Source organism: Chroicocephalus ridibundus, chromosome 12 (assembly GCF_963924245.1).
Source record: "Chroicocephalus ridibundus chromosome 12, bChrRid1.1, whole genome shotgun sequence".
Lineage (NCBI taxonomy): Eukaryota > Metazoa > Chordata > Aves > Charadriiformes > Laridae > Chroicocephalus > Chroicocephalus ridibundus.
The window spans coordinates 18,631,273-18,657,056 of NC_086295.1; the positions used below are offsets into that span (position 1 = coordinate 18,631,273).

Here is a 25,784-nt window from a genome sequence, read left to right on the forward strand (position 1 = left end):
GGGAGAGACGTACGTTATTAAACAAGTATTTAGTGTTTTCTTGGCAAATTAAAATGTTCTGAACACTTGAAAATGTTTTGAATTTGAAAAATACCAGAGTAACTTGTCATTATGACACTTATATGAAAAGATAACAGGTAAAATATCACCTTACTCTCCTTGAAATTGAATTTGATAACTGCTTTCAGAATGCCACGTTTGGGTAACTGTGCTTAAATGCTTTCTGTTAGTAAAGATGCCAAACTTGTAATGCCTGCAAGAATTGCTGTTGTTATTTTCTCATGGAACAAAATGCATCTTTCAAAGAGTTCAAGCACAGCAAAGGCCAGGTGGAAACGATATGTTGATGTAAAGGACAGGGTCGTGTCTTTCCTTTTAAGCTATTGTTTCTCTTTGAAATATGCTTTCCTTTGTGGTCATGGAATCTCTGTGATGTACAGAATATTCCAGCTGAGAAGGTGAAATTAGTGAAGCTACGCACAAATAGAGGGGAACAGTGGGAGCGGGTTGAGGTACTCTTAAAAACAAGCTCTTAAGCACTAAAATGCAAGCTAAACAACCTGGCGGGCAGGTAGTGATACAGTAATGCTAGCAAGCGTACTAATTAACTTCTATATATTTTTCTTTAGATTTGCAAACGAGACTATCTCAGCAGAATGAAGGTAAACCAGCATTTGATACAACTTGTCACCAGTAGGTTTCGTTGCAGATGTCCATAAGTGAAGTGCTTCTGGTGTAGAGTTTGCCAGCGGCCTGAGAAATTACATTGTATTTAGTGTCTGTAGGAATCACGCTATGTATTGATTATTATTGACTGAAAATAACAAAATGTATGTTAAGCACTTTGCCTTTTCTTTGTAGCGTTTCCTCGGCATTGGTAACGTTCCCTAGCCATACGTCAGTCCTAGGAAACGTGTGGGTTCGTGGTTTTGCACGTGGGTTTAGGTGTGCGTGGGTGTGGGGTTTTTTTCCTGCCTTAGAGGTAGGGACTAGAAGGGTCATTTCCGGGGACAGTAATTTGGGATTACTGTCCCTGGATTAGTCATAGTTTTATTCTGACTGCGTAACCTCTGAATGTCTGCATACGTAGAGAGAAGGCGGCTGTTACTTCAGCTGAATTAACAGAAGCGTACAGCCTAGGGAAAGGGCCCATAGGGCAGTGCTTGTCTTTAATAAGATCCGCTGTGCTGATGAGCAACAGTAAATGACAAGTAATAATTTCATAGTTACTGGGAAACAGTACAGATCTATTCTACAGTTAAAATATTTGAGTTGTCAAATTTATTTCCTACGTTATGCTTTTCCAAGGGACAAAAGCACAGATACATTTTTTGGAAGGATAATTCAGCATACTTAAAGTACATTTTGAGAATTCTCAAAGACGTCTGTCACTTCCTGTGAAGTCAGATGGGGTGGTGCCGCTCCGTCCGGAGCTGCTGCTTGGCTTCTGCGAGGAGGAAAAAAATTCAAGGTGCTGCTGGCATACAACTCAGACAGAATTTTTAGACGCATGTGAAGGTGCACGTATCTGTGTTTAAATGTTCCGATTGAAAGGCTGACAAAAGCAGTGTACAAGGATATCTCCTCGCTTTTCAGCTTCAACTGTAATTCATCTGTGCCATTTTCTATATTGATCCATTTAACATTTCTCTGTCACAGATAGTGTCTAGTTACAAGTTTGGCGTTCCTGTCTTCAGTTATCTGCTGAGTTAGAACTGCTGCTGTTATTGATGAATTTTGGGATTTTAAAGAATAGATAGAAAATAGTAATTTAAATTGGAGGCATGCATAGCGGGTTCTTAGATTTGTTACTGGTTTTTTTTTTTTTTTCCATTACAACAGTTCTGGCTGCAGCTGCTTCTGTACAACCACTTGCAACACAGTGCTTCCAGCTTTCCAACATGTTTAATCCTCAGACGTAAGTGATTTATCGTTATCTGTTTCTGTTTGGCATTTGTTGGTGACTTCAACATCTGAGAAAGGAATCAGTATGTTGCAGAGGTTTTTTTTGATGGGTTTCGGGATGGATTTTGTCTGAGTGATAACAGTTCCATCTCTGTCCTGTTCTTCCTCCACCCCCTACAGTGAAGAAGAAGCTGGCTGGGATACTGAAATTAAAGATGATGTGATTGAAGAATGTAACAAACACGGAGGAGTTATCCACATCTACGTAGACAAAAACTCAGCTCAGGTATGCCTGGTTCCAATGAGACGCTGAATTTTTCCTAAACTGAATCTAAATTTCTTGAAGTTACTTTGCAGTTTTTGCAGAATGTATGTGGTTCCCTCCTGTTCTCAGTCATTGTGTGTGACTCCAGTGTGGGTATGAGAGCAGTTCTGTGGTGCTGCAGTCTGCTCTCACGGATTTCCACAGCCGAAGTTACTGTGGAAATACAGGCTGAGGAGTAGTGACCTCTTTAATTCTGGCATTTGGCTTTTCTGTCAAGCTGTGCATTTCCCAAAAGCCAGGGACTTCTGGTTTCCTCCGTTTCTAGAGAATACGGGCTTTAGCACAAAGGACGCCCTGCTCCAGCAGACTTGAGATGTGCAGTGAAATGTGTGCCTGATCCATGCTTGGAAACGCTTGTGTTCACTAGTGATGTTAAAGTCTTGCAGTGGGAGGAGGAGCGCGTAGAGCTGTAACAGGGAGGAGAAAAAGGGCTCCTGATGCAGACTTAACGAGAGGTTAGTGCCTGTTCGAGGGGCTCAGCCTGAATGTTAAAAAGGCTAATAACGTGTTTCTTCTACGTTAGCTTTGTTTACGCGATCCCCAGACTGGTTATCTCTTCCCCTGTATTGTAGCTCTTGGAATATAAACTGCGGAAGGTCTGCAAAGATAAGGTGGCCTTCTTGAACCCCTTTTATATAGAATTCACAGCCCAAATAAAGTGCGGTTCTCAAACGCTCTCATAGTCAGATTAATTTCTAAGCATCAGCCCCTGGAAGGGTCCTGGTGTGTTCCATTCCATCGCAAATAGTGCACTGCCGTTCGTGTCAGTATTGCCTAGATGGGATTGTTCTGCCCTGGCAATGCACTCGCAAACCTTTGTTATCACTGTGCTGCTTCTACAGAAGACTCTTGTCACCTGAAACCCTTTCGCATGGATTACTGAGACGTTAGATTAGCGATGAACTGCAGTCTAGTACATAAACAACACACCATTTTGTCATCTTCAGCATCGCTGCTGTGTTGGACTACTGGAAGGTAGAAACCTTTCCCACAGTATATTACGCTATTACTATTGTAGAGAAAACAGTGTCCTTCAACAGATGGACAAAAACCACCACCACCAACAAAAAAAAACCCAACACAGACCCCCAAAAAACCACCACTGCCACCTCCAAACCCCAAAAAATGCAACAGCCCTCAACATACCTCATGTAGAGTCCGAGGATATAGAGCTGCAAATCTGGTTCCCTTTAGCAAGTGGATTTAAAAGAAAAAGACCTACAGCTACTGTATCACGCGTTAGCTGTCGGTTACATGAAATCCACTTTGTCACGGTAGCACAGCGATGACCCAGGCACAAAATACCCACTGATACTTAAAAATCCTGCATTTGACCCTAAGTTCCCACTGTGCTGTTCTGTTTTGCAGGCTTAGATTCTGGTCACGTTCTCTTCTGAGCGGTTTCATCCCCTGTCTTTGTAGGGCTTTTTCCCAGAGAGCCAGACCTCCCAGGCTACGGGCTGTCGGCAGTCAGCCGTGAAGACGGGATTTGTTGTGGGTGAAAAGTCCCAACTGAACGCACGGTCTCGTGGACCGCAGCAGGCCGCACTGTGATGCGTTAAGGAAAACCAAAGCCTTACGTGGCTGTATCTCATTTCAGGACAAGCAGCTTGGGTGCCTGTGCCGGGGCAGGCTGGGAACAGAACTGTGTGTGTTAATTGCTCAGTGCTGTGACCTTCAGCCCCTGACTTCAAGTCTCCCCCTGAGGAATGAGCCAAATCCCAGTGGGAAGAGTCAGTAGAGGCTGGCAAAGGCTGCTAAAGGGAAGGCTGGGTTCTGCTTCCTAATATGTTCTTTGCCTGTGCAACCTCTTTCTGCTAGAATCTGATCTGGTTCGAGAATTACTGGTGGTATTCTATTTTTAAGCAGGCAGCCAGAAAAATGCATAGACGTCACTGTGGGTGTCCGTCTGTCTTGCAGCGGTTGAATGTGAACGTTGCAGTACTCTAGGTTAGGCTGGTTTAGTGCTTAATTTGCAGGTAGAAAACTTGAGGTATCTCCAGCAAAGTTAAAGACTAGTCTGTCATTCATGCTAGAGATCATCTTGGGCTCTTCCTGCCCTCCCGTGGTGGGGTTTTCCCCTTCTCAGTCCTTGCTCAAGTGAAGACAGACACAGACAATTGCTGAAGTTCACGTAGGAGAATTTTCATGGTACCAGGCATCTGAAAGTGCTGGACGTCCTTCCTGCCCCTGGCGATGGGGATGCTTCATCCCTTTGGACAGCAGGCTGCCCTGGCGTACCTAGTTCAGCATTTGTGGTTAAAGTTGGTGATTTGCCGACGTTGATGGGGTAGCCTGCAGCAGACGCGGCTGAACTCCCTGCGCCGTTGTCTCACGTGAGCTTTGTCATTGGGAGCCATTAGGTAACTAATTTGAAGGGTTATCACGAGCAAGTAAGAAATCTGTTACTTGTTGATTTCAAATCAAGCTCACGTTTGGTCTGTTTTGCAGAATCCTATTTAGAAAAGTTTCGTGCTAAGATATAACCGTGACAGCACGGTCATGCACGTCAGTAAAAAGCTGTCCACTGCGTTTCTCTCGTGCTCGTTCTGCGTTACCGGTTGGTACTGGCAGGAACCCAGCGAGGCAGGTTTGCCTCAGTCCCGGCCGCGCCGAGGAGCTGTCTTGTGACGATGGACGTTTCTCGGGCTTCTCACGGACTGTAACGCTTGTGTATTACAGGGCAACGTGTACGTCAAATGTCCTTCAATTGCTGCTGCCATTGCAGCTGTAAATGCGTTGCACGGGCGGTGGTTTGCAGGTGAGTGGATTTTGTGTGGAGACCTGCATTTATTCATAAATTGCAGAAATGACCAAGTACTGATTTTATTTTATTTTTTTTAAATCTTCTGATTAGGTAAAATGATTACAGCAGCGTATGTACCTCTTCCAACATACCATAGCCTTTTCCCAGATTCTATGACTGCAACCCAGCTACTGGTTCCTGTTCGACGATGAAGATGGATTTAGTCAGTTTTGTACATAGTTATTTTTTGGAGGAAGATTGAGTTATCTTTTATTTAGATAAAACTAAAGGAAAGGACTTAATGTCATTTTGTGTACACTTCCTGCTACCTTTAAAAATAAAATGAAGTAAGCAGAAATGCAGTGTGTTCATTCTCCCTAACTAGCATTTCCACTGTATACAAAGCTGTTGACTTCTTGTTCTGCCTTGTAATTCTTGTACATTTACTGAGGTGATCTGTAGGAACTGAGAAGTAGCTCATAGAAAACAAGTTCTCTGTAAAAGGCAGATGGGACATAAAGACATTTTTAATGTTTCACGAGCCTTTCTTTTAATGCAGCGATTGCATCTTACATTTCACTAAATGTAGGTGATGTGCGAAAGGTTGAGATCAGAGATAGACTTTATGAAGGGACATATTTAGTGTTTTGTATAAATGGAAAACTCAACAGGCTACTGAAAGATGACTAGACGGCCACTCAGCTTGCTTTGTGCTGAATAATTGGTAAGAATAGAAAGATTGAAGGGTTTTATTTCTTGATGGTAACTTTTGATTAATGTATCTGTAAAAGTTTCTTTGTAAATACTGTGTGAGGTGTGTCTAAGTTTCCAAACAAAACGATCTCTGCATTTCCGGATAGGTTTCTATGTACGCAGTGTGGCACAGTTGAAGGATTTCAGCCGAGTCTGAAAATCGGGAGGAAATACAGAAACGTGTTTTGTTCTGGTTGCATATAATCTTTGCTCTTTTTAAGCTCTGTGAGCTCTGAAATATATTTTTGGGTTACTTCAGTGTGTTTGACAAGACAGCTTGATATTTCTATCAAAGACTTTCATATTGCAACAATCTTTGTAAGAACCACTCAAATAAAATTCTCTTAAAAAGGCCTTCATGAATCTTTATTTCTCTGCTCTCCTGCTGTGAGCGAAGCAGTCTGTGTTGGACTGGGGGTGGGTGACGGCGGCTTTGGAGTGGTGGATGTTAGGAACGGGGCTCCTCCAGGAGAAAACGCGGGCGCGGGTTCCTGCTGCTTTGACCCCTCGGTGTTCTGCAGCCGGGGTTGCTGTACGGGCCCGGGCAGGGGGCAGCTCTTGTCCTTTCTCAGGCCTGCAGCAGATTCATTCCGGAGATGACATCCCCCCTGCCCGCCTCCGTTTGCTCACAAAGGGTTGTAAATTGTGGGGATGTGGCAGTGATTTATGTTGGCTTTTAGGCTGGTTTCTGTGGGGAACTTGCCCAAGTTGACGGCCATTCGCACCCCTTTCCCGCTTCCCCGTCATTTTTAACCGCTGGCTAGTAAAAGCTGTGTTGGACTGAAGTTCCACCCCGGGGGGGTGACAGTGGGCTGGGCAGGGGTGCTGCCCCTGCTCTGGGACAGGAGGTGGTGATGGCCTGGCCTCCGATGCCGCTGTTGAGGGTGTGTGCAGCTCCGGCTGCAGCGCTGCAAGAGGCTGTCCAGCAATCCGGGCAGGCATGGACTGGGCAACGAGGCTGTGCAAGGGCAAATGTGGGGAGGAGCTAGGAATAGCCTACTGGAGAGTGTCCTGGGAGTACACGCCACAGCTGGAGAAAGCCAAGCGAAGCTGCTCTCTAGTTTTGTTTGACCTTATTTTTTTTAGTTGCCAGTATTAATCCACTGGTGCCAGCTGGTGTAAAACTGCAGCTGTTCCCGAGTAGCCGTGCTGCCCGACAGGGCTGTCGCCGGCGGTTTCTCTCAGGTTACTGAGCTGCGTGACAGCAGAGAGCAGGCTTCTAGTGGCAGATTCACGTTTCTCCTTTAAAAGCTGGGGAAACAGCACTTTACCAGGTAAGGGCTGTATAGGCACGCGTCCGGGTGCTGCTGCGGCTACGCTGTCCTATCCTTACGCAGGAACAAAGGAGGAGCGAACATAAGCTTTGTTACAAAAGGCAAATGGGAGGCGAGGGCAGCACTAAGCGTTTCCTAGTTTGGCTGTAGGCAGTACCACAGCGGGAGGCGCAGGGAGCCATCCCCTGTTCTCCCCGGGAAGCTTTGAGCACCTTGTAACGCCTGTTAAGGCAGATTGTAGGAAAAGACCATGTCTGGTAGCGCAACTCCTCCAGGGGAAGCCCCCTTCCCTGGCCAAGGGAATGAAAAAAGCCACTGAGGCAGCCACAACCACTGCTCTGCCCTTCCCGTCTCCGGACCGGCCGTAGAGCAGAGCCCCGTTACGCGTAAGACCGCTCCCTTCAGAAGCGGGGAGGAGGCAGCGTAGAGAACGCAGTGGCTGCAGCACAGCTCATCCTGCGGCGAGGGCTCTAGGAAAGGCATTGCTCAAGGCCTGACGGGGGAAGTCACATCTCCCCCCCTCTGGCGTTGAAATCACCTTTGTGACTCATCACAAAATACCATTAGCTGTCACGTGACAGGAGCAGTTTTCCATTTTCCAGCTCTAGTAGCGTGGCTGACTGTTCCGTGCTGTTCCCCGACTGCTTGCTGCGCCCGCGTGCTGCCAGGCTGGCTGGAAGAAGGGGACCCGGCTGCTACAGCTTGCCCTCAGCCGCAGGAGGACTTGCCGAAGTCCTGGGGTCCCTTGCTCTCTGTGAGGGCGTTTGCCCCAAACCACCCAGAACTCAGAAACGGGGCCAGCTTCAACCCACCTGATTTTGCAAGAGGAGAGAAGTTCGATAGTTAGATGTGAATTAGCCACAGAGACTCCCAGGCTCAGGGATGCACGAGTACAGTGGAGCGGCTCCACGTCAACACATCAGGAACGTGAGCCGCCCAAGTACCAAAGGGAGAAACGCGTGTGCTGTACGTAACGCCTGTGAAACAGGAACGGTCACGTAGTACAAAGGATTATTAATTCTCATTGTCGTGGGAGGAAAGGAGAAATTGGGTAAAGCGCATGTTTACAATCAGCAGAGCAAGGAGGGTGGTGCTTCGCCGTTTCATGAAGAGCTCTCACTTCTGGGTATCTAAAGCCTTTATTATGGTACAGAGGAGGAACGGCTGGACGGGGCTGGACGGGGCACTCTGGGATAAAACCCGAGCTCCAGGTTAGCAGCGGATTCCCATACCAATAGCCATGAATGTCCCAAACGTCCCACCGCTTTGCATCATCGTTTTGCCAACGCCACCCATCAGCTCTCGTCCTCTCATGCCAATCCTGAGATAAAGAAAAAAAATACAGGAATTACGTAAGTGCCGAAGCCTGACGGGTGACAGACACGCATCAGAAAATGTCTGATACAACCAGCTGGCGGTTGCCCGAGTGCCCAAATCCAACACCTCTTCAGTCTAAATTTAAAATACCTCCTGCCTCCACAAGGAGCCGGGCTGCGGTGCCCTGTGCCTGAGCTACTGCCAACAAAACCGGAGCTTCTCTTCGGGGCACTTGAGCGACCCTCGCCCATGGCCCACGTTCAAGCAGGAACAGCTTTACCTGCTGGTGCTCCAAATACCTTTAATTCGGAGAAAAAAAAAAGTTGTGTTGTCCAAGCATTTGACTTGCCAGACAATAAAAAGGGTCTGAGCTGTTGCATTACCATCCCATCTGGCCGCAGTGGCAGTATTTTTAATGCCACCAACTTAAAACCATGCTGTAAACTAACTTCCTATTTCCCTCTGACGCCATATTTTTAATACGAGAGAAACTTGGAAGGCCTGGAAGTGTCCAGAGGCATTTCTGTTCTCCAGGTCCCATTTACTTGAAGTCGGACCAAAGCAAAAAGAATTGTTCTTATTCAGAAAGCTCTCGTAATATTTGGCTTTTAAGCACTGCAGTGACTGTCGGGTCTAAGGAATTTCATGCACTTGATTTTTAAAACATGGAGATTTTCCCTCAAAAATGGTACGGCAGAAGTAAACGTAGCTGTTACTCAGGTATGACAGAACCACTGTTACCGCTTCTTCTAAATACACAAAATCCGTATTTTCTGCTATCATTGTACCACTTTCAAAACTCTCCAGGATCTGCCCCATCCCTGGAGGGGTTCAAGGCCAGGTTGGACGGGGCTTGGAGCAGCCTGGGCTGGTGGGAGGTGTCCCTGCCCAGGGCAGGGGGTGGCACTGGGCGGCCTTTAAGGTCCCTTCCAACTGAAGATGTTCTGTGATTCTGTGATCTGAGAGAGATCAGAAAACTTTTAAAACTCTATCAGGTTGGACTTTGTGCCTTTTCCTCCTCACTACCAAATTCATTATTGGGCTCACTACCAAATAATTGCCTGTGTTTAATCACAGATGAAAAAAACCTCACACAGAAAAAGTTCTGCAAAATACGGAAGAGCTTATTTCAAGTAATTCCTTTTCATGGACGATGTGTGCCAAAACCAGTCAGTGAGCAGCGCGAGAGCTCACATGGAGCTGCAAGCGCTGTTTGTTTCCGTGCTGGGGCAACGTGGAATATTGTCCTCTCTGATTCACAATGGGATTGTGCCGGTGCCAGCCACAGCTCTGCCTGCGCTCTCGCAATTAAGCCTCGGGGTCCGTATGGTAATTGGCTCTGTGCAGGGGGATGGGACACGCAGAGCGACCCCGGTGCACGTACACGAGAGCCTGCAGAGTACCTTGGGAAGCTTTAGAGCGAGGAGGGCGCTGCACATGCATCTGCACAGACAATTCATCCAGCTCCTCCTGGAGCTGATCTCCCAAGTGAATAATGACAGGACCAGAGGAAATGGTCTGAAGCTGCGGCAGGGGAGGTTTAGATTAGATATTAGGAAGAATGACTTTACTGAAAGAGTGGTCAGGCGCTGGCACAGCCTCCCCAGGGAGGTGGTGGACTCACCATCCCTAGAGGTGTTTAAGAAATGTCTAGATGTGGCACTTCAGGGCGTGCTCTAGCGGCAGAGACTGTAGGTTGTTTGGTTGGACTCGATGATCTCCAAGGTCCTTTCCAACCATGAAGATTCTACGACTCTATCTTCCACAGCCTCAGCTTCCCAATACAACCTCCCTTACAAGCAGCAGGAAAAGGTCTGTGAACCTGCAACCCAGAGGTGACAGCCGCCTTTCCCATTTCAGGCCGGGGCTGGCAGCAGGGTCTGGAACTGCAGCTAATTCTAAGGCACCGGGAAAGTCCCACCTACGTGACAACGCAGGGCCAGACCTGCACCTCCCTTCCCGGTCCCAGAGCAGAAGAATTTCTCTCTGGCTATCGCTCTGTCACAACCTGTCCACGGAAACCATTTCCTTGGCATACCTGAGGCAGGAAAACGTGCCGAAAAGCGCTCCTGCAGCCATGCCCACTGCAAAGCCCATCATGAAACCCATCTTTACTCTGTCAAAGCAGCTGGGCTGCGATTGCCCGTACGGGCCCACGGTCACAGGCATCTAGAAAAGAAAGCACAAAAGAAAGCACAGATTTACTGCTTTGCCTAACGCACTGCCATAACCAAACTGGGCTAGAGAGCAGGCCCACACGTTTCAGTGCCTCTCGTTAGCGTTGCACCAGAGGCTTTACAGGCTTCCAGACTCGTTTCTTCGCCTGCCAAGTAGGAAAAGACAGCGAGGGAATGCCAGTGCCCTGACGGCCGTCCCGCTTCGCCCTCAGCAAGCCCCTGTGAGCGCCGCTGTGTCTCAGGACCTCCCTCTGCTCTCCGGCTGCCGACCAGCAGCGCTCGGCGCCGCCTCGCAAAGCCTCCGCCGCCGGGGCCGATCTCCCGACCTGCCACCGGCCCCGCAGGCAGAGGAGCGGCACAGCGAATCCGCCCTTCGGCGGCCGCAGGCCGAGGCGAGCTTGAGGCCGCAGATCGCCCCGGCAGTTCCCCCGGGAGGGGCGGCCTCCACCTCCCGCCCGGCCTCGCCTCACAGGTGCTCCGGCCCCGCCGCGGACCCCGGTCCCTCCGGGCGAGACGCAGGACAACCGCCGCCCCGGCTCCGGCCCCGGCCCCGGCCCCGGCCCCGCACCTCGCTCGCCCCGGCCGCGCCGCGCCCTCCGCCACTGCCTGCTTCGGCCTCCGCTTCCGGCGCGCGCCGTGACGTAGGCGGAAGCGTCGTACGGCCGCCCCGCCCCACGCCGCGGCCATGCTGCTGTGGCGGCGCCTGGCGGCCTTGCGGGTGGCCCCCGCCCCCCGGCGGCTCTCGGTGGCCGCACCGGCAGCGGCAGAGGGACAGGGTAAGGCGGCGGGGGGGCGCGGAGCCGGGGCGGGGGCGGGGGCTGGCCGGCGGAGCGCGGTCTTGCCGCTGTCGCGGGCGCCTGACGGCGTCTCGTCCTCCCTCTCCCTCCCCGCAGGGCGAAGCGGCGATGGAGGCGGCACCCTGCGGCCGCTCTACATGGACGTCCAGGCCACCACCCCGCTGGTAAGCGCCGGGCCGGGCCGCGCGGGGGCTGCCGTCTGTCCCCGGCCTCTTCCCGCCGGCTGCCCCGGCGGCCGCTGCCCCCGCCCCGCCTCCGTGGGTCGCCCCCGAAAGAACAGGGGGAAGGGGAGAAACAAACTTCGTTTCTGTGCTCTGGAGCGCTGGCGCGTTTCCGAGTTTCAGGCTCTCCCCGCGCCCCCGGGGGCGGCCCTGGATAAAGCGGCGTCGTTGCCTGTGAGCAGCGGCCGTCCCCCGACAGGCCTCCAGCTCGGGCGCTCTCCCCCCGCCGCCGCCTCTCCGGGCGCGCCCCGGGCTGCGCAGGGGCTCGGTGCCCCCCTCCGCCTTCCGCGGGTGAGCTGCAGGCTGGCGGAGCCGCCCCAGCGCTGCCCTCAGCTGCGGGGACAGGGCAGCGAGAAAATGATTTCAGCAGAGTGCTCGCCCGTGTAATTTTTTTCTGATTTTTTTTTTTTTTGAGACCTTATGTTTCTTCTGCTCAGAAAATCCCATTCTTCTGTGATCGTCTCGATGCAGATTGAGGTTACGTGCGAGGGCACAGAACAGAATTGCTGGACGCTCGTGTTTGCCGGAGGCCGTGTTGTATATAACATGCAGTAACCTCAAGTTTCTGAGATCTGGCCCGGGCTAAACGGACAGTGCAGCAGAAGCGCTGCTAATGCCGGGGCAGAGGGAGGGCGGGGTGCGTAGAAGGGGCAGAGGTGCTTTTCCTTCTCTGTTTCTCGAAGGACGGGTTTGTATCCCGCAGGATCCCAGAGTCCTGGACAGCATGCTCCCGTACCTGACAGCCTACTACGGCAACCCCCACTCCAGGACCCACGCCTACGGCTGGGAGAGCGAGGCCGCCATGGAGAAGGCAAGGCGGGTGAGTCTCTGGCTTGCTGCAGTCGCGGTGGTTTTCCCGCCGGCGAGGAAATTCAGTGTCAAGAGAAAATCAAAAGCAGTGATAAAAACTCTTGGAGTTAGTCAGTTCTCTGTGGGGTGGATTTAGCAGCGCTCTCTTTGCTTAGCAGATTTATTGCAAGAATATTGCAAGAAAAAATAGTGAGATTAGAGCAACTGAAATGGCAGAAACCAATACTTTAGGCAAAGGTGCCTCAGGATTTTTGGTTTCCTGAGGTCACAAGCGTGATGCTGCAGTAATTGGGCTAACTTCACATTTTATCATTCTCCTAATCTTAGGTATGTGTCTTTGTCATTATTTTTTTTTAAGTAATATGAACTGGGGCTTTGTCTTTTAACTTTTATGTTCTTTTATGACAGGCTAACGCGTAATACCACTGCTGCTAATGACTATGAATTCCTTATGCTTTTTGTGTTGATGCAGATATTTAGACTATTGTGCCCGTAGCATAACTTTGTTAGATACTAGCTGTAACCCCTTCAAAGCTCAAGGGGGTATTCTTGAAAACAATTTGCAGGTGTTTTGCTATGGTGAATTCATTGTATTTCATCTTAACAAATCAAATCTGTGTTTCTTTTCAAACAGCAAGTTGCAGATTTAATAGGAGCTGATTCAAGGGAAATTATATTTACCAGTGGTGCAACAGAATCAAATAATATGGCAATTAAGGTAAAAGGTTTATGCTGGTTATTATTTGTTATGTTAAAATTATGCTCTTAAGAACCATATGCATCTTTCAACAGTTTTAATGTTAATGTGTTGGCTTAGTTAGCAAATATTTGCATTCCTGGGTTTGCCCTTTGTGGTGTTCTGCTACATACGTGGGGAAAATCCTGGGATGTTTTGGTGCCCAGGACATGGTTTTGAGGACAGAATATAATAGTCAATGTTTGTCTTACATGCATCAAATACAATCCTTCTGCTTGCGTAATTGAAATTTGTATCACGAAATACAGTGGAGATGCTGATTACAGACTTTTTCCTGATTAAGATTAGGCAGTGTTTTAACCTTTAGTATGTGGTTATTCAGGCTTCTCATTGTATATGACTGCATTGCAAATGTTTTTTTACAAGTATTTCTTTAATAGTGTCTAGAACTTACATCAGTTAACATTTTCACAGACTTTTTGAAAAGTGAGATGCTTTGAAAAATGAGTACTAGTGGAAATATGTAGTGTGAATTACATGTCCGTACCTTTTAGAGTCATGACTTTGGGGCAAACAGGGAAGATCCAAATGAATTATACGTGAATAGTAATTTCTTGTTTCTGACCGTTTTGTGTAAAGCTTGCTTTTTTCAGTGGTCTAACAACAAGGTTTTTTTGTTTGTGGCTTGTGCCTGACAGGGTGTTGCACGGTTCTATAAATCCAGAAAAAAGCATATCATTACTACACAAACAGAGCACAAGTGCGTGTTGGATTCTTGCCGTTCCTTGGAGGCAGAAGGTTTTCGGGTCACCTATTTACCTGTTAAAAAAAATGGGCTCATAGATTTGAAGGTATGTTGTTTACTGACAGAAAGAAAAATGAAAATAAAAGAGGTTCTTGCTTCAAATGGATGCTCAAGAGGACCCTGTGCTCTTGACGATAAAGAGGAAAGGATGATAAATATCACAAGGTAGAATGAGAGTCACAGTCAAATCTCTGTCACAGTTGGAGAAGGATTTTCTGTTCCGTGTGGTGCTCTACGCTTTTTCTCAACCAAAACATCGATGTCTCATCCCGCTCTTCACCTGCTGCCATTCCTTCCCATGCAGGTGGAGCTCTTGCATATCCTATAGAGAGCCCAGTACGTGACTAGGATCTGGCTTTGATACAGGGGTTAGTGGTGGAATTTCATGACCTGAGCTACTCAAGGCATCAGACACGCAATTACAATACTCCCTTCCAATTGCTGGCCATGAACCGACCCTTCCGGGTGTGTTGGCTGCTCTCCTGGAATTTAGAAGTCGTATATGTGTGCTTATTTCATTCTTTGTGTCCTGTAATACAGGACGGCATCGGTTTTATTTCTAGCCCCATCGTCTGGCTTGGAGAGGTGGTGTGTGCCTGTGGTGGGGTAGAGGGATCGGGCCTGCGGGTGCAGAAGCGTCAGTCGTGTTCTCTGAGAACTTTGCCGGCAGGCTTCTTTCTTCTTTGCATGACGCTTTCTTGTACGTAGTGCAGTTCCTTTATAGCCAACCTCGCTTTGCCTAGATGTGGCTCGAGCTGTTGCGTGGGTGGTGAATTCATTAAAGAAAATAGTTCAGAGGAATGTATGAGACATAGCAAAAGCCTGTACTGACTTGATTAAATAAGTCAGGTGGCACGGCGCATGCCAGGGTTAGGATAGGCAGAAATGCAATTGATCACGCTCCTCTTCCTACAGGAATTTCGTGTTCGCATGGATTAGTGCCCTCGCCAGGGCTGTTTGTCAGAACCCAAGGGGTTTGCTGGTAATGCACCAGTTAGGGGGCTGATGCTGGTTAAGATCTGCTAGCAAGTTGAAGGTATGCACAGGCATCTGCTGTTAGTCACAACTTCTGTCTGTTTGCGTATTTCACCAGGAGCTGGAGGCTGCCTTCCAGCCAGATACAAGTTTGGTTTCTGTAATGAGTGTGAACAATGAAATAGGAGTAAAGCAGCCAATTCATGACATTGGTAAGTACACCGTGGCTTCCAGAGGCCAGCTAATGCCGCTTCTGCTTCGTTTAACTTAATATTTTAATAGCCAAGCGCTGCTGATGCAAAAAATTAGGTGTAGTATAGTTAAGGAATAAATAATTCTGTCCCAAATAAAAACTTCTTTCAAAAGGGAAATGAGGACAAAGTTCAGTACTTTACAGTGAGTATTTCAGCAATTATGGCCTTGTAGTACAGATCAGCTGCAGTGGTTCTAGTTTCGTTCCAAATTGTACGATGGATGAAAAAATTGCACAGAATAACCGGACAAATTGAGTTTACATACTGTAACGTTTTTTGGAGCGCTCGTAGTGTTTAGGAGGAGAAACGTGCAGATTTTGGTGCGGGAGGGGATGGCGAGCGCAACACGTAGACACCACTTCCCCCCAGTGTTGTCATATATAGTAATGAAAAATTGGTTTGGGTGTCAAAAGGCGCCAGTGAAGAGCCAGGTTTCTGTAACAGGAGGCAGGGAGAGGGTGAGCCAGGCTCTGAGCGGGCAAATGGAGGGACAGGGACCTCAAAGCAGTTTGACAGAGTAGGTGAAGGCAGAGCTGGAGAAGCGGGGTTGTCGGAGCAGGCAGGGTGAGCGGGTGGCCCACGTAGGCAGCTCCTTGGATCCCACCCACGGTGGTTCCATGATAACGTTTCCCATGACAGTGAGAGAACACTCCCCCTGCTCCCTTCATACCCAAGATGTCCTTTTGTAGGATGTTTCAGTTTTTAGACAGCTTTTAGGCTTTAGCCTCTGCCCTGGAGTTGATACTGCATGCTTCTGGAGAGTTGTTGTTTTCCCAGGCTGTATCAGGCAACTTACCCTGTTGCACAGCTGATTTTCCTCTTGCTTAGCTGCTGTATTTTTCTTTATTATGCTCAAAGCAGTGTTTTCCCCAGGGTTCTTCAAGGTTATCTTTCTTCATTGACAAACAGTTGACCATCAGTGAGTTGCTCACAGGGCTAAGGACTCTGTTTTCCTCCTGTGCTTGTATTGTCAAGGCTGTCACTGTTGTCTCTAAACACCGGAGATACCTAGTACCAAGCTCCGGTTCCCACAGTAAGTTCTCATTACACCTTGATAACGGGTCTAATAGGCCAGGACGTGCAGAGTTAACCTAAGGCTCCGATAGCGTGAGGCTTTTGGCCTGATGTTAGCAGTAGCAATGCTGTTCTTGCTACACCACAGGCAGACAACTTCTGTGAAAGGTGATGCTGACTCGTTGCGCAAAGGAGAGGTCTGGGATGCAACTGTGCTAGGCACGGATTCTGTGGAAGACGAGTTATGAGGTTTTTTTGATGACAAAAATAAATAAGCTTCAAGTTTACTGCCCATGAGCTACACGTTATTTTGTTCCTTAGTGTATTTTAGGTCTGGGTGCAAAAACACTTATTACAGGCTTCAAGTGGGAGTAATTAGCCTGTGTGAGGACTAGTGACAGTTCTGAGAACATTTTTGAAGCTGAGTGTTGCAAATCTTGGAAAATAGAGGAAATGACATAGAAACACTTGGCAAGTATAAACTTGAAAGTAAGGCTGGCTTGTACTGGGCTGGTGTTGAGACGAAAACAAATCAAGAAAAAAAATAATATTATTTTGTCTTGCTGTAGAGTCATCCCTGTGGGGAAACTTGGATGTCCCATGCAGCCGTTTTTACTTAAACTTGGTTGGTGTGGGTTTGGAAACAATCTGGCTTCTTAACAGCAGAAGACTTCTTAACTTCTCAACTGAAAAAATGTCCTGTAGTCTTACCTGTTGGCCTCCTAAACCCATGCCCACCTAGGCATCAGCTAGGATAACTCCTACACACAGCTTTGGACACTTTACTGTAAAAGAAACATGACAGCACCCATTTCTTCCTTTGTCACCTCAGGAACGGTCCCTGCTATGAACCGATGCTTTACGTTCATTTTTGGAATTGTAACCAGTAGATGAGATCATGCGGGGATGTTTGCTCTTGTGTTTTTATTACAGGTGAGATTTGCCGCGCACGTAAGGTTTTCTTCCACACCGATGCTGCACAAGCAATCGGTAAAATTCCTGTGGATGTCAACGACATGAAAATTGATCTAATGAGCATCAGTGGCCATAAAATTTATGGTCCCAAAGGTACTGAAGTGCTTTTCTAGAGAATTGTTGTTTCCATGCCTACTTTAAGGTAACTACACAAGGTATTAAGTCAAACTTGTTTGTCATAGTGACTGTTACTTAAACTGTAGAAAACTATTCTAAGAGTGTTATTGGACTGACTTTGCAGTAATTCAGAGTCTGGAGTAAGCCAGACTTAGAGCTGCAGTAAGTGGATCTTCAGTGCTGATGGGTTGTGACGTGGCTTCACTGAAGGAAGAAACAGTATCTTATAATGGTGGCAGCATTAGGAGGAGTGGCTTTTCAGGAGTCGTCTGCTTGGTGTAAAGCCGCATTGATGGTGAAATGGTTGAAACGAAATTACTCGGTTATAGGGCAGAGTTTAGACCCAAGCGTAACTTGCAATGAGGAGATCAGAGGGTAACTGGAAAGTTTAAATTCTTAGTGATTTTCATTGTCTTCCACTTCCAATGGCTTCTTCCCCCCAGCCCCATCGGTGCCTCTTCATTGCAGAATGGGGTTTAAAATCCAGCTATGGATTTTCTGGTTGACTCCAAATAGTATGCATGCGTCCTGTTTGGGAGTTCAGCTGTTATCACTGTCACGGTCCATTTAGTTTGTGAGACTGGATGTAGAAAGACAGAAACCAGGCTTGCTGTATTCTATGCGCTATTCAGAAACAACAGATGAAAGTATTTTTTTCAATGTGTCATCTTTTTCTGTATGAGCTCTCTTCTGAGAGAAGAGAGTTGCTTCTCTCTTCTTCTGAGAGCTGAAGACATATCTCTGGATGATGACTAAGTTTCCAACCAATAACTTTGGGCAGGTGACAGACATAAATTTTCACAACTTATTATGCCCAGAAGTTGCAACCATTCTTCCTCTGGTGACAGTCACTCGTTAGGTGTGCCAAGGCAGATGAAGACATGGAAATCCAGTTTCTAGGAGAGGAGACTAGAGAGTGAAATTAACTGGCTGTCAAAACTAGCTCATCTGATCTGTCTGTTGGAAATTGGTGCCACTGATGAGTCTCCCTAATGAGAAGAAAGGGAGAAAATGACTCCTGGGACTGGTGCAGGCCTGGTAATCCAGGGAAAGGAGTTCTTCTAGAGTTTCCAGTTGGAACTCAGTAGGCGAACATCAGTGAATCTGCACATAAAAACTTCAGTGCAAAGGGATGAACTTCAGCTGTGTGCAGGAGTTGTGAGAAGTAAGGGGAGTGCTGACTCCTTAGGCGGCTGAAGCATACTGGGAGAAACTGAGCTTCTCCCATGGCTGAAGCTCTGGGAGCGTGAACAAAGAGGAATGTGCACGGTGGAACAAACACCATTTCCTAGAAAATACTGTGTTTCTGTACGTGTTCACTGTGGGTTTTTTCCAGTGAGGTGTCCAAATACGTGTTTGCTGTGGAACTAAGGAATGTTTCCAGACCTTGGAGTCCCTTTTAATAGTTTCAGAACTATGGGTGTATACTGAAACCGCTTTCCTTGTTTTCAAGGGGTTGGTGCTATCTATGTTCGCCGTCGCCCACGTGTCAGGCTAGAACCTCTGCAAAGCGGGGGAGGCCAGGAGAGAGGACTGCGGTCTGGGACTGTGCCCACTCCTTTAGCGGTGGGCCTGGGGGCAGCATGTGAAGTGGCACAGCAAGAGATGGAGGTATGTGGGAGAAGACATTTGTCCTGGATATATATATCCAGGACATAATAATATAACAGGAAATTATCCAGGAAATAATATAACAGAGCCAGTTAGGTCTTAGATTCCTTAGGTCTTTTTGTGTCCATGTGCCTGAATTAAATTTGATTCTCCTGGTATAACATTAAGTAAATGTTTTGACATCTTCAAGGATGTTTTTGGGTAATTGGAAGTTGATTTTCAGCTTTATGAAGTTTTGTTTTTTTGTTTTTTTTTTTCTTGAAGTGGTTTGAATCATGGTTTTCTATGACAGGTTTACAGTTCTAGTGAAATATGGTGTTAGGTGCTTGTACTCATCTCTCCATTCTGCGCACATGTATTTGCAGCATCTCTGGAATGGAATAAATCATGTGTATGTAATGTATATTGGAAAAAATAAGACTTCATAGTCCATTATCACGCTTGTTCAGTGTACGTAAGTTCAAGTTTACTGCAGCTTTGCAACTAAGAACTGTATTTTTTTTTTCTTAGCTTGGATATTTATTTGCTGGGTCTGGTGTCCAGGCCTTTGTGTGCTGCTGTGTCTATTTGTGGGCACCAATGCATTCCTTACAGATGGAATGTAAAAATCCTTTATTATCGTGCCAGTGGAATGCATGAGCCAGTTATCTGTACCCATAGGATCAAGCTTCTTCCCGGGAAGAGAGATCCGCCTTCTGAGCTGGGTGGTTATAGAAGCCTTGGTAGAGGCTGGAGAGCCTGCAGAGCCTGAATTCTGCGCCAGCCGCGGACCTGGATTCTCTTCCTCGCCTGGCAGAGCTTTGGCATTTCTAAGCCGAGTAATATTTGAGATAGCCTTGCTTTCTCCTAAAGCTTTTTCAGGCATGTAAACGAGCGTGAATTGCACGTGTGCATCTGGCCGTTCCTGTGCACTGGAGCAGATACCGTACCCTGCTGCTGTTTTAGTGTAACTGATCTCAGTTTTATTCTAGAACGAGACACTGCCCACGGGCAGCTCTTGATGTGTAGGTTACATGTTGTAAAAGCTGATTTCACAGCAATTTGCGAGTCTTTGTCTTTACATACAGTTCAAAAGCGCCTAGGGAAGTAAGGGGCACTTACCATAATAGATGCCCTTTCTTATGTTGCAAAGTGCGTCATCTTATGTATTATCTAACTTGTCTTTAAACACAAAGAACTCGGTGCTTTTATGAAAACCAATTTGGCAGCTTGTATATATAGATCTTTCTATATGGTTTGGAATATTTTTGAAAGCTGAGCTAGCTGGGACCAAACTGGTAATTCTCTTTTTGAAAAGAGTCTCTAGAGTAGGCAGTTTGACAGTTTCTTTTTAAGTTTCAGATGTGTTCTTTCCCTAGTCTAACCAAACCCGGCTTCTTCAGCCTGCTCATGGCTGGTGACACAAAACAGTTTGAGTGAGGGTAAACTATACGCCGTTTATTATTTTGGTCTCTTTTCTGGTTTCTTTGCAAGTATGACCATAAGCGAATCTCACAACTGGCAGAACAACTGGTTACAAAAATAATGAGTGAAGTTCCGGACGTGGTTATGAATGGAGATAGAGAGCATCGCTATCCAGGTAACATTAGCAAAATCCTGAGCCCGTTAGAACTGAATGACCAAATAATGCACTTCAGCTCCACACTGTGCAAGTACTGCCATGTGGGGTAGGATTTGTCCTAGATTTTGGTTGATGGAGGTTGTTTTTTTTTTTTCCTGTTTCATTTATTTGTGTGTAGGATGCATCAATTTATCTTTTGCATATGTGGAAGGGGAAAGTCTTCTGATGGCTCTGAAGGACGTGGCTCTGTCTTCAGGAAGGTAGGTGGAATGTGTGGAAGGATAGCAGTATATTTTGAGGAGAAAATAACGTCTGCTAATGGAGGTACAATCTAAGGAGTGCCTCCTCTGTGCTCTGTATTTGCATATTTGGTTAATGAGTCGGCCTGGCACTCGGGTCACAACCCCATGCCGTGTTACAAGCCTGGGGCAGAGCGGCTGGAGAGCTGCCTGGCAGAAAAGGACCTGGGGGTGCTGGTCGACTGCTGGCTGAATATGAGCCAGCGGTGTGCCCAGGTGGCCAAGACGGCCAACAGCATCCTGGCCTGTATCAGGAACAGTGTGGCCAGCAGGACTAGGGACGTGATTGTCCCCCTGTACTTGGCATTCCACCTCGAGTACGGTGTCCAGTTCTAGGCCCCTACTACAAAAAAAGCTCCTACAATTTAGGCCCAACTACTACAAAAAAAGAGCTTGAGGTGCTGGAGTGTGTCCAGAGAAGGGCAACGGAGCTGGTGAGGGGTCTGGAGCACAAGTCTGCTGAGGAGCGGCTGAGGGAGCTGGGGGTGTTCATCCTGGAGGAAAGGAGGCTGAGGGGAGACCTTCTCGCTCTCTACAGCTCCCTGAAAGGAGGGGGTAGCCAGGGGGGGTCAGGCTCTTGTCCCAGGTAACAGGCGATGGGACAAGAGGGAACGGCCTCAAGTTGCACCAGGGGAGGTTTAGACTGGATATTAGGAAAAAATTTTACGCTGAAAGGGTTATTACGCATTGGAACAGGCTGCCCAGGGAAGCGGTTGAGTCGCCATCTCTGGAGGTATTTAGAAGACGGGTAGACGTGGTGCTTAGAGATATGGTTTAGTGATGGTTTTTGTCAGAGTTGGGTTGATGGTTGGACTCGATGATCTGAAAGGTCCCTTCCAACCTGGGTGATTCTATGATTGTATTCTAAGATGGTGTTTCTTTGAAGCAGCACATTTCAAATGAAAGTCAAATGTACTCATCCACATCCTGAAAGCAAAAAAAACAAACAAAAAAAAAAGAAAACAAAAGAAACCAATCAAAACCAGAAAAAACAACCTGGAAATTCCTCCCTGCCAGCCTTGCAGACTGTTTACCTGAGATCTGAGTAGCCTTGACTTGTAATTGCTGGTGACGCTTTCATTCTGAAGGCTGCCAGCATTTGAGCAGCTTCTGTCTTTCAGCAGGTTTTCACACAAGTGGCAGATTGTAACTAGAACGTAGCGAGGCTGGACTTCACGGGTTTTTTACTCATAATTAAATTAGCTCATAGTGCCTGTGTTTAATGCAAAAGCAGAAAGAAAATTGAATACACTTGTATGGAGCTCTCTTGACGCTACGGGAGTGATCAGTAACGTTTCTGTTACTAAGACAAACTTGCTGCTTATGATGAAGTTAATGGAGTGTGGAGATGCCCTTCTTTCCTCACCTTTGAGAACAAAGCAGTCAGCATATCTTAATTAGAAATATGTTGGCACTACGAACAGGAGGAACAAGTCTCCACATGACTGTCTCTGAAGCCGAACACTTCTGTAATTTGAAAATCTCTTCTGAGGCTCAGTTTTGTGCAGGAGAGCCGTAAATAGCTCTCCCATTTGTGATGCGTGTTGCTGCCTGTGAAAACTTGCAACAACGTGTAAGCAATTTCGCCTGCTGCTTCAAGGTGGAAGTTCTCTGCTGATGACTGTAACTAGATCACCGTGCTCTGGATTCCCCTGTGCGCGCTGTTTTTCATTGATTTGTTCTGCCAGACAGCAGCTTGTATGTCTTTTTTTCTTTTTTAGTGTTTCCTGTTGGCGTGCTACCTTCTCTGGTTAGTTCTGTCTTGGCTCTTTTGTCTTCTATTTTTTATGGGCTTCACTTCAGCTACCTCGTAGTCTGCATTCCTGCATCTTACTGTATTGTCTCTTCTTAATTTATGCTCCTAATTTATTACCTTCAGGCCCCTTAACGCCTGCCCCTTCCACACTTTTTCTTCAGCAGCAGAAATATCACTCTTCTTGCTTGTATTCACTGGTTTCGAAGAGGCTGGGGAAGCTGATACGGGTTGTTATAAAGAATCATAGTAACATGAAATGTCTGTCCGTGACTTGTTCTTTGTCGGAGGAGATTAGCGAAGTGTTACTTCAGCGTAGCATCTGCACGTGAGCAAAAGTTTGACATTTGCCTGCCTTCCCTTTGCCCAGTGCTTGCACATCAGCTTCTCTGGAGCCTTCCTATGTTTTGCGGGCGATCGGAACAGACGAAGACTTGGCTCACTCATCTATCAGGTGCGTGGAGTGGTCTTCCCTAATGCTTCCAAATATTTTTCTTTTCTGATGAGAGCAGGTGGTGGATTTGGTCCACCCCTCCATATGCACATTATTCTAGTCCTTAATGGTTTTCTTTTGGTTTAGATTTGGCATTGGCCGTTTCACTACAGAAGAAGAAGTGGATTATACAGTGCAGAAGTGCATACAGCATGTTAAGAGGCTGAGAGAAATGAGGTAAGCCATCTTCTTGTTGAACATAAAGACTTCTTGGGCATGATAAGAATCTGAAGAGTTGGATTTAGTTGAAAGTAATCGTTTGCTTCAAAAATCTGGTGGTGTCTCTGTATATAAGCGAGCAGTATTGCCAGAGTGGGTAGTGGACCTGATCTTAACAGCAGTGACAAATTTTTAAGGAAACAAACCTGATGATAAGCCTTGTCCCAGACCTTGCCTTGACAAAGAATATGAGCAGGGCAAGCACACAGGGCAGTACCGAGAAGTTTCTAAGCCAGAGATGGCATTACTGCGTTTATGTATCGATAAGTTGTTTTGATTTGGTGAAACGTGGAAGACTCCTGACTAATCTGGACAGCATCAAATGAGAGGGCTCAGTCTCTAAGAGACACGAGTACTTAATGCCCAAAGTGGGAGCAGGAAGTGAGGTGGAGCCCCTGCCCTCTCAGCTCTTGTGTTTTGGGCTGAGGACACAGTTGAAGACTGATCGTCTGAAGCTCACTGACCTCCAGAAGGAGAAGACAGGTAGATAGGTGTCTCCTAATTTCTTGTGTAGATGGTGAGATTGTCTGTTTGGTTATTGTTGATGTTGTCCTGTGCACTTTAGATAGCCCTCATTTGTCTCCTTTCTTTACAGCCCCCTCTGGGAAATGGTGCAGGATGGAATTGACCTCAAAAGCATTAAATGGACTCAGCACTGAGAAAACATCACTATTCATGGACTAGATGTGGATTGAAATGCATTTTCTGTACATTCCTGAACAAATTAATACAGCACTTATGGGTTTTGACACTTGCAATTTGACTGGAAAACTACCCTTTCTGATCACAAAGTCTAAGAAGCCAAAAATGAAACTAGTCTTTATCCTGGAGAAGGGCAGGACGATATAACACCCATTGCATTTATATCGATACACAGGAATTTACGCTAAAACATAGTTTATTTGGAAATGTATTTTCTAATAAGAAAATTAAATCAGAGTGTGACTCCTGGGCCAGCGGAATCCCGGTGAGAGGTTGTTGCTCCTCAGTGTAAAACTTGCCGCGTGGCTGTTGTGTTTGCTGCACAGACCTATTGCCAGGCCTCCGGCTCTTTCTGTTTGAGATGGGCATCCTGCAACGGCAGCTGCTTTTGTGCTGCTCAAATGCATTGTATTGTGGGAAATTCTCAGGAAATTCTCAGATAGGGAGAAGCTTGGCATTTCTAGAGGAAAAGGATGCCTCAGTGTCGCTACGTGCCTTCACAGTTAAGTTGTATGTGCAGTTAAGAACAATTTTTTTTTTTCTGAAACAGTATTTTTGGCTCTTTTTTCCTTTGTTTTATCTTTTTTTTTTTTTTTGGGGTGATGCGGGTACAGACCAATGTGCATTAATCCAAAACATCCTTCTGCGTTACAGAGTTTTCGATACAATGACGATGCACTTTGCTGTCCCCTCCATTTTATTTTCCCGTGGAATTTTTTTCTAAGCGAGGAAAGAAAACTTGAATGACCGGGGAGGGGGATAGGCAGAATATGTCAGCTTCAGTTGCAGTACCACTTTAGTAGGAACGTGAGGGGTGGTGGGGAGAACAGATAAAGTGCAATATCTTAATGCACTCTGGATTTTTTGTTGGTTTGTTTTTGTTTTGTTTTGTTTTGTTTTTTCTCCCCTTGTGGAGCTGTTACTCAAGAGTTTGCCTGTGGGCCATTGGCTTCCATCGCCTTAGGGAGTCTTGCCCAGTCGGGGCTGTGTGTTTTGTCTGGAGATATGAACGTGTGTGTCTGGAGTTTTCACTGGGTGACAGACTGTTCTTCTGTCTGACTAGAGACTTACATGGGAATCCCTTCCCTGCAAATGCTGGGGAGAAGTGTCTCTTAAAAAGGGTTTGATGAGACTAATTTGTATCAGTGTTTCTCCTTTTGTACCTTTGTCGAGCTTTCCAATAGGAAACTTAACCCCTTTTTAGGAAGTGCCTTTGTATCAGTTGCAAAAGCAGACAGCTCTCAAATTACTTTGTTGATTGATGGATGCTGTATTAGCTGCTGAATTTAATATACTCTATAGACAGTATATCTTCAGTTCTGGGTGGATTTACTTCGAGGGTGAACCGTGTAATATAAAAGCTGAAACCAAGTCTCACAAGGTGGGTTGTGTTGTAGAAGCTTGTTCTGGTTTTTTTTGATCCCAAGAACGGATGTGGTTGTTGGTAATGCAAAGCTAATCCTCAGTTGTTTTATTTGAAATTATTAGCTTTAGCAGGTTTAATATCGTAGGGCTGACACCTTGTATTTCATCAAAACACTTTTAAAACCATATGCATAAATAAGTTTTAGAGGTGTTCTATGTACTATGTTTTATCCTTGGGCCATGTATGTTTTCTGGATTAAGCATGTGACGACACTTTCCCAGCATGTTTTAGAACTATGTGTTTATGAAATTGTTCTTTGTGTTTCATGGATGTTATAAAAGTATAGATAAGACTTAAACTTGGCTGCTTTCAGTCTTTTTGGATGCACCTTTCTGGCAGAACTATGCAGCACAATCAGTAAGTTGCTAAATTGCAGCCTTTCATTAGAGAACAGAGAAAGATGAACTAAGGTTTCTGTGAATGCTGTTAGAAGCTCTCTCTGTCATCAAGTTGACGTTTGACTTTTGATGAGCCATTCTTCTCAGACTCAGTGCCTGATCTGAGCTATTTTTTTAAAAAAAATCAAATAGCTTAAGTTGTGTTTATTTTGAGGAGAGA

The 25,784-nt window shown here is 46.6% G+C and overlaps 3 protein-coding genes across 11 annotated transcripts in view; 2 read left to right on the forward strand and 1 right to left on the reverse strand.

Moving 5' to 3' along the window:
• Positions 1 to 6,083, forward strand: part of RBM39 (RNA binding motif protein 39) — a 31,075-nt gene extending 24,992 nt beyond the window's left edge. For 6 of the 9 annotated variants that reach the window (XM_063349804.1, XM_063349802.1, XM_063349806.1 and 3 more), the window contains 5 exons: positions 630 to 662; positions 1,843 to 1,918; positions 2,086 to 2,191; positions 4,913 to 4,991; positions 5,088 to 6,083. In XM_063349804.1, coding sequence (XP_063205874.1) covers positions 630 to 662; positions 1,843 to 1,918; positions 2,086 to 2,191; positions 4,913 to 4,991; positions 5,088 to 5,188 — 395 coding nt within the window. In that variant the 3' untranslated portion in view covers positions 5,189 to 6,083. Of the gene's footprint in view, positions 1 to 629; positions 663 to 1,842; positions 1,919 to 2,085; positions 2,192 to 4,912; positions 4,992 to 5,087 lie in introns of those variants that run through there. The other 3 variants (XR_010073027.1, XR_010073028.1, XM_063349805.1) reach the window with 2 other exon arrangements.
• A 2,040-nt stretch (positions 6,084 to 8,123) lies between these two features.
• Positions 8,124 to 11,175, reverse strand: ROMO1 (reactive oxygen species modulator 1). Its single transcript, XM_063349811.1, has 3 exons — positions 11,066 to 11,175; positions 10,359 to 10,489; positions 8,124 to 8,324 (listed from the first exon to the last, which is right to left on the reverse strand). Exons 2-3 carry the CDS (start codon positions 10,487 to 10,489, stop codon positions 8,216 to 8,218), a joined length of 240 nt encoding a protein of 79 aa, XP_063205881.1. The 5' UTR covers positions 11,066 to 11,175; the 3' UTR covers positions 8,124 to 8,215.
• On the forward strand, positions 11,148 to 25,528 carry NFS1 (NFS1 cysteine desulfurase). Its single transcript, XM_063349810.1, has 13 exons — positions 11,148 to 11,273; positions 11,391 to 11,458; positions 12,219 to 12,335; positions 12,960 to 13,043; positions 13,721 to 13,873; positions 14,921 to 15,014; positions 17,004 to 17,138; positions 18,616 to 18,773; positions 20,247 to 20,352; positions 20,513 to 20,594; positions 22,757 to 22,840; positions 22,967 to 23,056; positions 23,694 to 25,528. The coding sequence occupies exons 1-13, from the start codon at positions 11,183 to 11,185 to the stop codon at positions 23,755 to 23,757; spliced, it is 1,326 nt and encodes a 441-aa protein (XP_063205880.1). The 5' UTR covers positions 11,148 to 11,182; the 3' UTR covers positions 23,758 to 25,528.
• The last annotated feature ends 256 nt before the right edge of the window (positions 25,529 to 25,784 follow it).

What these genes read in the sequence shown, in the direction of transcription:
- ROMO1 (XM_063349811.1), bottom strand. Translation starts at nt 10,489, where the DNA reads ATGCCTGTGACCGTGGGCCCGTACGGGCAATCGCAGCCCAGCTGCTTT. An exon ending in GGCACGTTTTCCTGCCTCAG is followed by an intron (nt 8,325 to 10,358) that starts GTATGCCAAGGA and finishes TCTTTATCTCAG; the next exon opens with GATTGGCATGAGAGGACGAG.
- NFS1 (XM_063349810.1), top strand. Translation starts at nt 11,183, where the DNA reads ATGCTGCTGTGGCGGCGCCTGGCGGCCTTGCGGGTGGCCCCCGCCCCC. An exon ending in GGCAGCGGCAGAGGGACAGG is followed by an intron (nt 11,274 to 11,390) that starts GTAAGGCGGCGG and finishes CCCTCCCCGCAG; the next exon opens with GGCGAAGCGGCGATGGAGGC. An exon ending in ATGGGCTCATAGATTTGAAG is followed by an intron (nt 13,874 to 14,920) that starts GTATGTTGTTTA and finishes GTATTTCACCAG; the next exon opens with GAGCTGGAGGCTGCCTTCCA.